The sequence below is a fragment of the Siphateles boraxobius genome, unplaced genomic scaffold (assembly GCF_051911475.1).
Source record: "Siphateles boraxobius isolate OS27281-9 unplaced genomic scaffold, OSU_SipBor_1 12, whole genome shotgun sequence".
NCBI lineage: Eukaryota > Metazoa > Chordata > Actinopteri > Cypriniformes > Leuciscidae > Siphateles > Siphateles boraxobius.
This window is the reverse complement of record NW_027508722.1, coordinates 21,531,720-21,544,382: the sequence shown is the minus strand read 5'-3', so window position 1 is coordinate 21,544,382 and position 12,663 is coordinate 21,531,720. Positions and strand designations below refer to the sequence as shown.

The 12,663-nt window shown below is 37.6% G+C and overlaps 1 protein-coding gene across 5 annotated transcripts in view; it reads left to right on the top strand.

Moving 5' to 3' along the window:
* cadm4 (cell adhesion molecule 4) overlaps positions 1-12,349 on the top strand; it is a 148,442-nt gene extending 136,093 nt beyond the window's left edge. For 3 of the 5 annotated variants that reach the window (XM_077211568.1, XM_077211587.1, XM_077211560.1), the window contains exons 7-9: positions 2,189-2,266; positions 7,089-7,217; positions 10,826-12,349. In XM_077211568.1, coding sequence (XP_077067683.1) covers positions 2,189-2,266; positions 7,089-7,217; positions 10,826-10,935 — 317 coding nt within the window. In that variant the 3' untranslated portion in view covers positions 10,936-12,349. The remainder of the gene's footprint in view (positions 1-2,188; positions 2,267-7,088; positions 7,218-10,825) is intronic. The other 2 variants (XM_077211582.1, XM_077211575.1) reach the window with 1 other exon arrangement.
* The last annotated feature ends 314 nt before the right edge of the window (positions 12,350-12,663 follow it).

Here is a 12,663-nt window from a genome sequence, read left to right as displayed (position 1 = left end):
TGGTCTCAGAGAGCAACTGAGATTGAAATGAGAGAAGAGAAAAGGAGGGATGGACAAAAAGAGATGGAGGGAGAACCAACAATGCTTGCAGGAGAGAGAAAAAGATGTAGCACGGTAATGAGCTGTGGCTTTAATTGGGAGAAACAAAATGAACACTTTATTAATGAAGTGAAACTTAGGAAAAAGAGAAGGAAGCATGAGCAAGAGGGGGTATAGTAATTGAAAATGTCATTTTTTACCTTTGGATAGTCATGACAGGAATATTAAGCAAGGCGAATGAAGGAGTGTGTCGAGTTGACGACAGAGACTTGGCCTTTGAGCGGAGAGGGGAGAGGTGAGAGACTGTGGGATTTACGGACTCTGTAAATGGAGGATTAGAACACAACTTGAAGATCTGACACTCTTTCTTTCTTTGGGGGTATAATGTGGCACAAAACCCATTGTCCCAAAAACGCAGAGAACATTGCTGACTTGACTCACCCAAACATTTGTGTGATGAAATGTTTATCAGCTTCCAGCCTGAGCCATAATGATATACAGGAGGAAGGAAAGAAGAAACGCCCTTTAAATGATTGGTTTTGAAGAAAAGTGCAGGAAAACAGAAATGTAAGTAACGAGAAAGTGTGAGCACTGAAAAGAGAAAAGAGGGACAGGAAATGAAAAGAGAAAAAAAAAAGGGATCTGAGTGATGAAATAGGGGAACCAAAAACAAAACTGTGGTCATTATTTACTCACCCTCATGTCATTCCAAACCTGTATGGCTTTCTTTCTTCTGAGCACAAAAGAAAAGATTTTGAAGACTGCGTTTCATGCAATTACAATGAAATTGGGACTGAAGCTTTTAAGCCTAAAAGGGATGCAAAAGCACCATAAAATAACATAAAAGTGATCCACATGATTTGTCTTTGAAAGCGGTATGCAAAATCTTTGTTTGAGAAACAGACCAAACCAAAGTCATCAATCACTGTAGGTGTTTTTTTCTCTCTTTTTTCCAATTTTTCTTTTTTTGTGGTCATGAGAGTAGCGGTTTTTGATTTGTGAAAGTATAATTTATTTGATCAGTGGATTTATGCTCTTTTCAATGAATATGCTGCAGTTTTACAAAACATTCTGAACGGTTTCCAAATTGAACTGATTCAGTTCTCAAGTTCATCTCGCTGATCAGGTTGCAGCGGTTCTGTTAGTGATATCAATGAATCACAATGTTAATTTTGGTTAGTTTCTTACACAAATCAATTTTAAGAATACAGAAGACTTGGAAATAGTCATATTGACAACATTAATTAAACTTTTATGGAGCTTCTGTGTCACGTCTGCCTGTCCTTGTTTATGGCCTGAAAATGTTCTGTATTTATGAACTAAAGAATAATAAAGTCATACAGGTTTAGAATGACATTTAAGGTGAATAAATAATGACAGAATTCACATTTTGGGGTTAACTATGCCTTAAAGAATCATTTTGAGGAGAACTATACCTTTAAGATGTTGGGGGATCTGTCCCTTTAACAATCTGAAATGTTTCCAAATGTGAGAGGTTTTGCCACAGTTAGAAGACAAGAGGATTTGAGAGGAGAGGAACGAGAGAGATGATTAGCTGAAGAGTCAGGGTGGTCTCGGGATATTGATCCGTGTCTGGCTATTGATCAGTCTGGTACCATGCTGTTAATCCCTCTGAGTTTTGAAGGCCACACACATACGCAACCGAAAACTTGCTGCTCTTTCTTGCATAAAAAGTATAGACCCATATGCAGAGAGAGTAGCTGTGAGCCAGCAACAGGAATGAGATGGGTCGAGAGAGAGCGATGAGGCTAGTGCCTATATTAGAGGTGTGGAGGATGGTGAGCAGAGCAGCAAGATTGATGATCTTTGGGATGGAGGGATTGAAGATTACAGTGAGAGAGAGAGAGAGTGCTGTGCACGGTAACTGCAGTATTTTGCAGCGGTGAGGAATGAAAAGGTGGAACAGGAAGCTGCTGCACCCTGCTGGCTGGAGATGTTACCCGCACGGAGACACTTGACCCTGGCAGAGGGGTGCAATTTATAAACAACACTGTTTATCTCTTGCTTACACACTTGTACACTCACATACACAATGCCAGGCCTCATTTTGCTTGTTTCCTCTTGCATGTGCTTGTATGTAGCTGCAGTAGTTTGTTAATAACCCTGTTGTAATGCCATTCCCTTGTAGTGTCTGTCCCTCCCAACCCTCATCCTGCCATCGCTCACCCCACCCTTCCATCCTCCAGTTTTACAAAGGAATACAAAGGTAACCCTTCTTCCATCACCTCACCTTACCTGTACTCATCATTCATTTCCCTTCACTTTTTTTCCCTGAAGTGTTTATTTCACTGTAAACATGCTTTAGGTTTTTTCAAGTGGTCCATTTTTTTCTTTCCCTTAGAATAAAACAGGCTGTTTTTCTACTGTAGCTTTTAAAAAGATGTAAAAAACCTCTTTTGTTATTGGCTAACCTCTTCACATGTGTAATAATGATTGACAGTTTTATTACAGTGCTTGCACAATGAGCAACGTAATATTTTTTTCTTTGTCTCATTCTTCGTCTTCTACACAAATTTCTACATCCATCATTTGATTTGTAAATAATTTGTGCATTTTCTTCATAATTTATGCTGCATTTTCACTTGTTTTGACAGACTATAAAACAAATGAAAGTCATTCTGCAGCTGTGTGGAGTTATGATCTTCTGTGAAAGCAGAATTTTCAGATCCAATTTGACAGTATGTGACATGATCCAACCGGATATGATATATTACATTCAAAACTTTTCAGTAATTTTTGTGACTTTTTCCAAAACACACTCTACTTTTAAATCGATGCATAGGGGGATAAATATTTACGTTGTGAGACACTGCCTTAGGCAACTCATATTATGCATTCTATGTTTTGGTTATTGCAAAGATTGTATTAGTTTAAAAATTGTATGGCCTCAAACTCGGAATTATGTGTTTTCCTGGCAAGTCTTTAACAGTTTAATTTGAGCAATCAATAGTCAAAACCAAAATAAAACAAGTAACAGTCCTTATGCAAATGCCGTATTAATAAACTAAATTATTTATCAGTTCATTAAATATTAGTTATTCAACTCTGTGCTAGTTACATTAAACTGTATTGTGTCTTTCATTTATTTTTCAGATTAATCTTGCATTATTAAGACACTTACAATAGTCAACGATTGAAGTTATTGGTTGCACTTTATTTTACAGTACATGCACTTACGTGTACTTGCAGTGTTTTTACCTATAAGTACTGGGTAATATAGGGTAACTACATGGGTTAAGGTTAGGTCTAGGGGAAAGTTCAAGGTTAGTACCTAGTTATTACCCAGTTATTGCAATTACTATAATAAATACATAGTATATACATGGGGAACAGGACTGTAAAATAAAGTGCAACTGAATTATTAAACAGAATTTTTTTTTTTTTACTACACAGATAAATGTTAAACAGAAACTACTTTACCACATTTTAATGTTTAGCAAATGTATAAATAAGTTGCAATTACAAGTTCTACGAGGATGTGAATGCTTTTTACTTGTCGGAATCTTAATCACGTTAAAACCGATATGGTGAGAATGCATCTTTACAATAATTGAAATTTAACTGACTGCGGTGACATAACTGATTTTTGCATACTGAACTGCAGTTTGTCTTGTTAACATGCAAATATTTACAGTCTACTTTGTGATTGTTCTGTTCTGTCTGTACGTGTCTTCAAGCTACAAAGACAGGACACTAGGCACAGAAGCTACCTTATTTATCCATCTATATTACATATTACTGTCAATCTCTACCTTTCTCACTCTTTCTTTGGTTTCACAAATTTTCATTCGCTTTATTTAAAACTTGAATATTTCCTTGTTTGCTACCATGGACGCACTGTTATTTCCTTCAGGAAATGCAAATCCATCTTTCTTTAATTGTCTTCCACCTCATTCTCCACCTCAACAAATGCAAATTCTTCCCTGACGGCTCTGCTCCGATGCTTGCCTTTAAATCGTTTAGTTCCATATGCTTTCTCCTGCTAAATCGCCTAATTTCTCATCTTCTCATTCATGTTTTGTGTTTATTAATGTTGCTTAAGATGTATGTGCACACACTCCTATTGTCTTCCAAGTGCCCTTGTCATTTGAAGCACTAGTGCTGCTCTCCAGAGGATCTACTCAGCTGATGTGCCATGTTTTTCATTAGAATTTAAGAGTCTACAGATGAAGAAACACATGCTGAAATAGAGTGTGAAAGAGAGCACAATGACCCCTTAAAAGAGGCCCAGTTCTACAGCAGCATCGCTTGTCATTCATGGTGTTGTGGGATGTGAGGTCGGGTCAGACAAAAGCCCTTGATCATCCCACCTGACAGAACTACTGAGAGACTTCACTGTACTGCAAGACATCGACATCATGCAGCACTGCACAAACCTCACACCTCAACACACTGACCTGCAGAGGAAGATATAGATGCGTTTTCATTTTGTGCACTTCAAAGTGCACATTCATTGCATCTATGACTTTTTGCTTTTCTTTTCTTCACGCTCTCTCACACAAACCTTTTCCGTCTCATTTCTTTTTCTCTGTCTTGCTCCTCTTCTTTCTGAATCGTATTGTTTGCTGTCTCCAATATCCAGCAAGAATTGAGGGGGTAAAGACTAAGGAGACTGGAAGAGAAAGACAATTGCTAGTGGAAGCGACAGAAGCTGTGGTCTCTTTAATGTCACATTCTCAGCACCGGGTGGCTGGTTCCCTGAAAAGTGCATGTGAGGCAGGCAGCAGCGTTAATTTTTCATCGTCGAATCCTAATGAAATGTTACTCGACAGCCTGTTCAAAGGCAACGTCCCTCTCTCTATATCTCCCGCTGTTTCTCTAGCATTTGCGGTGAAGGTGAAGTCTGTAATTTTTTTTGATGCTTAAATACTTTTTATTATCCCAGTTTAATGTGCAGAGACAACTGTAAGTAAGCCATTAGTAGGTTTATTTTCCCCTGAAAAGTGTAAACACTGAGGCTCTGTGGTGAAAACATTGTTCTGTTTGTTTGACAATCCTAACCAGCCCCACACGGCAACATCAACTTATCCAATAGTGTGAATTTGGGGGCGGGGCTATCAGTTTGGCTTACCAATGGAAAAATAGGGGAAGTGTTTTTGAAACCAAACATTATTACACACTTTACCTTTTAAATTAACAGTTTTCAAAATGTTATTTACTCATTCAAGTGGTCCAAAAGCTATATGATATTCTGTGAATAACACAAAACAATCCCCACACCGCTCCAATGAGGGTTCATATTGAACATGTTTGTTAAAGGGTTAGTTCACTCAAAAATGAAAATTCTTTTACTCACCCTCACATATGTGGATATGGATACAATGCAAGTCAATGGTAAACAAAACTGTTTGGTTATTAACATCTTACTGTATGTTCCACAGAAGAAGTCAGAAAGGTTTGGAACAGTATATGTGACCCTGGATCACAAAACCAGTCACATGGGTAAATTTGTTGAAATTGAGATTTATACATCACCTGAAAGCTGAATAAATAAGCTTTCCAATGATGTATGGTTTGTTAGGATAGGACAATATTTGGCCGAGATACAACTATTGCATTTACTCACAAAAATAAATGTTTTATATCTTTACGGTAGGAAATTTACAAAATTTCTTCATGGAACAAAATATCATCTTTTTTTGGCATAAAAGAAAAATCGATAATTTTGACACATACTATGTATTTTTGGCTATTGCTGCAAATATACCTGTGCTATTTGTGACTGGTTTTGTGATCCAGGGTCACATATGAGGGTGAGTAAATGATGACAGAATTTTAATTTTTGGATAACCTATTCCTTTAAGCTCCAAAAATGAAGGAAAAGCTAAAATAAAGGCTAAATTAGAAACAGACTGATATTTCAGTTATTATTCACTGATAATCTGTCAGGTTACAGTTGCAAAAAGTGGAGAGGAGGACTCAAGTGCAGCAATGGATGATTTATTAACAAAACACAAACACAAAGCAAAAACCCACAAGGGGGAAAAGACAATAAATGAGACATTAAACAAAACTGAACTTGAAGAACAAACACTGACTCTGAACATGAAGACCATCACACAGAAACTGGGAAAACATATGACAACGATCCGACAAAGACTGCAAACAAGAGGAGACTGAAAAAGGAAACAAATCAAGAGGGAACAGGTGGAAGAACTCAAACACTTATCAGGTAACAAGGGGGAGGGATCAAAATATAACGAGAGCACATGGCCCAACATAACAAAGACACCCAAGTGCAATACAAGACAGGACAGACACGTGACATAATCTTCCTCTCCAGAGAGCTGTTAACTCAATAACCACAGCAACCTGATCATTGAGTAAGTGAGTTGGATCAGTGAACAAATAATTTTCAATTAACTTATTGATCTATTTCATAAATTGGACTGAATGATTCGTTCAAATCACAGTTCAACTTACTAACAGCTCACTGGTGCTATACGATCAGTGAATAATGACTAAAATGTTATAAATAGTTTGTTCAAATTAAAATGTTAAAAAATTAGACCATATTGTAGAGTGTTACCTTTTTATAGCTTTCAGAGTTTAAGAGCCATGGTCAAGAACTATCATTGTAGTTTTGTTCCATAGAAATAAAGTCATTCAGGTTAGGTTCTCATTTTGTGACACTTTCTCTCTTCTGCTCTTTCTATCTATGTGTTTTCTCTATTTTTCTGTCTCCATGTCTCCCATTTTCTTTTCTACCCACCGCTGTGTGGTGTAAACAGGTTGTTAAATATTTAAGGAGTCCAGGCTCATGTGTTGATTGTTCAGAGTGTCTCTCTGCCTCTCACCGTTTCCTATCTTGTCAGAAAAAAACTGTATGGTATACTTCACACTGAGCCATCTTACCTCTGCTATCATTGTCTTTTTTTATACTAAAAAAACAAATCCACGCAATAAAATTACAGGATACTTTAATCACATTTCTGTCTCTTTCTTTGTTTTCACAAGTCACTTTGAATTGTTTTTATGTCCAAATGCTTAAAATAAAACCGTTCTCTTTGTGTTTGTGTGTATCTTAGACCCTGGAGCAGTGGTGGAAACCCACAGTGCCGTTCCGTATGCAGTGATCGGGGGCATCCTGGCTCTGCTGGTCTTCACTGTCATCTGTGTGCTCATCGTCACCATCTGGTGCTCCGTCCGACAGAAAGGTGACCTCCTCTCTCCACACACTTAACCTGTGATGACACAATGACATGATGCGCCTCACCTTCTGAGGAGAGGGAGAAAGTAAAAACATATCTAAGCAGTAGAGAAAGAGGGTGTGTGAGGGAAGATAAAGGCTGGTTCACACTGCACCAATTAACATCAACCAGGTTAAAACATTTATCCAGTTTGTTTGCTGGTGTAGTGAGAGCAGGAAATGGAAACATAACTGTTGTAGATGGAGATGGTCAATTTCAAGTATTCGGCTATATTATATTAGTTATAAACACTACCATTCAAACATTTTTGGGGTAAGATTGGAGCAAGGACACACTTAATTGATCAAAAGTGACAGAAAAGACGATTATAATGTTAACAAAGATATCTATTTCAAATAAATTGTGTTCTTTAAGCAGCAAATTGGCATATTAGGATGATTTCTGAAGAATCATGTGACACTGAAGAGTAATGGCTGCTGAACAATCAGCTTTGATACACAGGAATAAATTACATTTTAAAATATATTAATGAGGACTTATTATGCAAAATTTACTTTTACATGGTGTGTGAACATAAAAGTGTGTCAGGCAGTGTGTACACAACCACCCTATAATGGTAAAAAACCAACCTCTCCCTTTTTTTGAATTCCCATAAATCATAAGCAGTGTCTCAGAACAAGCCGTTTGCAGTTTCTATTCAATGTGACGCCACAAATGCTTGGGCCCCGCACACGACTGCTGACAGACTCCGCCCTATTAGCATAGACCCCGTCCTGAGTGAACTGTACACAGTCCGCCATGTTTATCTCCTCGCCAGAGCATTTAACAGCAGCATTCAAGTAAGAAATGTATTATTAATAAAGCTACTTAAGTTATTCAATCAAGACAGACCAGTAAGTGATTTTCTGATTTCCTTTTGTTGTTTGATTCATATTAACAGCATATATAGCAGTAGGTACTGTATATTACGCTGCTTTCACTTTTAATACAGAGTTTCCAAGGCACGATCTGTAATGGCTCTGCCCTCATCTGGAAAGCAGGGTGGGGAACAGCAGCTCATTTCCATTTATCACAATATTGCTGTTTTTACTATTTTTAATCAAATAAATGCAGTCTTGGCAAGCATAAGTGATTTCCTTCAGAAACATTATAAAATCTAACCAACCCCAAATTTCTGAAGAAAAGTGTATAATTTATAATGAAATGTTGGTTACTTGATATTTTCTTTTTGGTTACGGACTTGTTTTATAAAACCAATATCACACAAACGATCATGCTGAAGATTTTGATCATGCTGCCCACCCTAATGTTGATGAAATGGATTAGTAAAAAAATCAGAAGGAGATTATAGTTGGTGTGAGCAGTTTTTTTGTGTGTGTGTGTGTGTGTGTGTGTGTGTATGTGTGTTTTTCTTAGGGCACACAGAAAGTTTACATGTAAATATGTTCAGAGGAAAGACGGGAAAAGTACGGCCTTGTGTTTAATTGCCTTTTTTCGTCAACCATCTGTATCGTGGTGCATCTATAAAGAAAACTTAATTACCTCGTCCCTGAACTCTTTAAGAACTTCTGGTCATCTCAGTGTGTCACAGTTTCCAATAAAGTTCACGGCACCCGCAAATTGGGGCGGAGGCAAAGGGCTGTGAGGAACCCGACCCCACCTGCCAATCAAAGTCAGAAACAGTTAGTTCACCCTTCGGCGCAGAGACCGAGAGCATCAGGGTTGATCCTGTCTAACCTTGGGGTGCCTGGAAAGGCAGAATGGAAGTGATTAATCTTAGGATAGAGGAAGAGGAACATTACAGCTCTGATGCATTGTCTTTGTCCCGCGCAGTCCACGACATCACTGCTTTTAATGACCCCATCAGCCTCTGCTGTACGCTTGAGTTTTAAGAAAGTAAAATTGCACATACATAAGATCGATTTTTTTAATTAAACTGTGTCGTGCCGGTGCCATAGAGTCACTTCTGCCTTAGTTATTTCAGTTATTTGTCCCCGAGCCATAGAGGCAAAACCATTGTGTCATATAATGATGTGAATAAAAAGGTTTCACTGTACCATATCGCTGACTGTGCAGTAAAATGTCAGAGGTGATTATGCCTAATGAGTTTTGTGATTAATTAAAAGTTGATATGCATAAGTTCCCCCAATTATAGTAGATAACTTTGGCTGGCCCTGCAAACTTGATTCCAGAGAAGAAGTTTTAGATTCATGTAAGGTTGATGCCATCCAACACGACAGCATCAATCCCCAAGAGCCAGTTTAGTTTGAGACATACTGATTGAGGACAAGGGAAAAAATATGGAGAGGTATCAGGTCTAGGCTTCATGTGGTGCTATTGTTATTGCCAACTAAACTGAAAGTATAAAAAAAATCATAAAGCTGAAATAACATGTAAATATTAAATGAAAATGTATTCGATGAAAAAAAAAGAAAATTAGAAATGTTGCCTTGGCAACTAAAGCCACATTTCCACCGCAGGAAATTTCCCCAGGAACTAGGAACTTTGGGGTGGTACTCGGTGTGTTTCGACTGCAGGAACCAGGGTTTAAATGAAGTTCCGGGTAAAAAAATTTCCCCCTCAAAAAGTCCCTGCTTGCGAGGTAGTACTTTTTCAAAGTTCAGGAACTTTCGGGGTGGGATTTGGGTGCTGAACATGCTGATTGGTTGAGTTTATGATGCATTTTAATTTGTTGACAACCACCATTTTTAAATATCTGTTGCGGTGCGTGCAGTCCTACGTCACTGGACTAATTTGCCTAATCTTTACGGTACCGCGATGGAAACGCAGAAAGCAACAGAGAAAAAAAGTTCCTGGGACAAATTGTTCTAGGTAATTTCGGTGGAAACGCTGTTTAAGAAAATAAGTTTAAGTACTAATATGACAAACTAAAACTGAAATAAATATAAATTAAAGCTAAAAAGAAATAACTAATAAAACAAACAAAAAAAATTATCAAAGAACAAATAAAGAAAATAACAAAATTAGGAGAGAAAAAACTGAAAACTGAACATATATGAAGTAATACTAAAATTATATATAAATAATAGTAAAATAAGACTGATGTGGGGAAGTTTTCATAAGACTTGTATCTCAGTAAGGTTTTCAAAGTCCAATTACAAATGTGTTTTCTCTAGCAGTGGTTTTGTTTGATGGATTTTTTGTGAATTCTCCTGTTAATGAATGTTGTTGTATACAGAAGTGAACATAATAAAACCTCACTAATATGCATGGTTAGTTTATCACATTTTTTATTGGGCTTAGTTGTTGCGTGTTTTAAATGTTAATTAAATTGTATTTTATTTATTCATTTGTATTTAATTCATTATTTTTAAATCAAACAACGGTTTGATATTTATTTTACATTTTTGCTGTTACATTAATAGTTTTTTTGTTTGTTGTTGTTTCATAATTGTTTTACTTGTTTAAATGTTGCTGAAACACCTCAACTAGCCCTGGTCCCCCATTGGATGAAAGTCAGTTAAGACAAAAAAAAAGGCATTAGCTCTTCATCATGTCCTGCTTCAATAGAAATACATTAAATTGCTCTCAGCAAGCGAATTAAAGTGTTTAAGGTTATTAAATACGATTAAATTTTGTCTTCCTCTCTCTAGGTTCATATTTGACTCATGAGGCCAGTGGGTTGGACGAACACGGCGAGGTTCAGGAGGCGTTCCTCAATGGTAATGATGCCAGCCAGGGCAAGAAGGAGTACCTACTGTAGCGCCGCCCTAGTGGAGCTCTTCAGAAACACTGGACCGCTGCAGAGTGCACACAACAACACACACTGTTCCCAAACAGACACACCACCACAACGACAACCAGAGGGAATCACAATCGTGCCATATGAAGTTGGAGTGGGAAGGAGAGGACGGAGACATTAATGGAGCAGTGTGGAGGGGAAGAGAGCCTAATAATTATTATGATTGAAAGAGACCATCACACACACTCTTTCGTGTACAATAGACCTAGCCGTAATTGTAGGTCCAGGAGAGAAAAGTGTCCATTCAAAACAAGCCGATCCATAACCGGCCATTGCTGCGGGAACCCGCAAAGAGCTTGTGAGCTTTTGAATGTCCCAGTGTGAGCAAATTGAAATCCCTTGCATTTGCCAAAGTGTCTGGGCCTCAGAGACAGAGTTGGTAGAGAATAACTGAGCAAGCTCAGAGCCATCCTCAAAGTATTCATTGGCACTTTTCATCCGGCAACTCCATTATATGTTCACGTTGGCCAAAACCTGTTGACTTGTGAAGAAAAGTTCCTCTCGTTTTGATCCTCTCTCGGTGACTCTGTTTCCCGCTCTCCAATGCTCCTTCCTCTCCCTCCTTTATCTCTCCACTATTGTTTGTTAATAATTAAGGGATTAGACATGTTCTCTTTTATGAGCAGAATGAATTGGAGCGGCCCACTCGCTCTGACGCTGTAAAAAGGGGCTTAATTATCGCAAAGAGTCATTGAGAACGTGGAACCACGAGGATTCTGACGTGGGTGAGAAAAAACAGGAAGGGAGTTTGTAGAGAACATGTCAGGAATTTCAATATTTTTTTGATTGCTCAACACGAAAACACTTACACTATGAAACATATCTCTAAAGTCATTATTTGTATGGAAAAAGTCTACAAAGTAAATTAAATGACTCTTTTAAGAAAAAAAAATACTTTTGCGCGCATTACCAAGCGAGGCTATCGTACTAACAGAATATTAGCTTAGAGGTGCAAAACTGAACAAACTACTGTTACGTCATCTTTAAAAAAAATCAAAATTCACAAAAATATATATTTCGTTTGTCTTTAAAAGATATCGGAGGTCTTAATTGTTTTAATTAATTATTATTTGGACTACTATGATTGTTGTTATTGTTATTATTATTATTACTGTTATTATAATTGTAAATGTTATAAATTGTATACTTCCCATGCTTTAGTAGAAACAGCTGTGTACCCACTTTTCTCTCTCCTCTTTCATTCTCTTCCTTCCTTCTTGCTCCTCTTTGTGTCTTTTTTTGTCTTTCACGTCTCCTCCTCGTCTTTCACTTCCTGTTTATTTTATAGTCTTCGCGTCGCTGTTGATATAGCTAACTGTACATCTTTATAGGGGAAAAATACCAAGCACGAAAAAAATAAAAAATACTTCGAGAATCTCGCGTGAAAGGCTGATTTTCTGACTTCGAGAAGCCGACACAATCAAGTTTCACCAGCGGCAATAAAGAAAAGCAGCGTAAAAAAAGGGGAGGATATTTTAATTAGCAGAAGCAGCCAGCAGAGATGAAAGCTGCGTGACTGAGAATGATGAATCATAAGACTCTTATGACAAAAGAGCAGAGACACCGAAGAGAAAGAGAGAGAGCAGGTGCATTAAAATAGTACTCCTCCATTATTCCACTGCAATCAATATACGATTGTGTCAGAAGTCACTTGCTGAGCGCTCCGGGAGGGGTGGGATTAGATTTAAA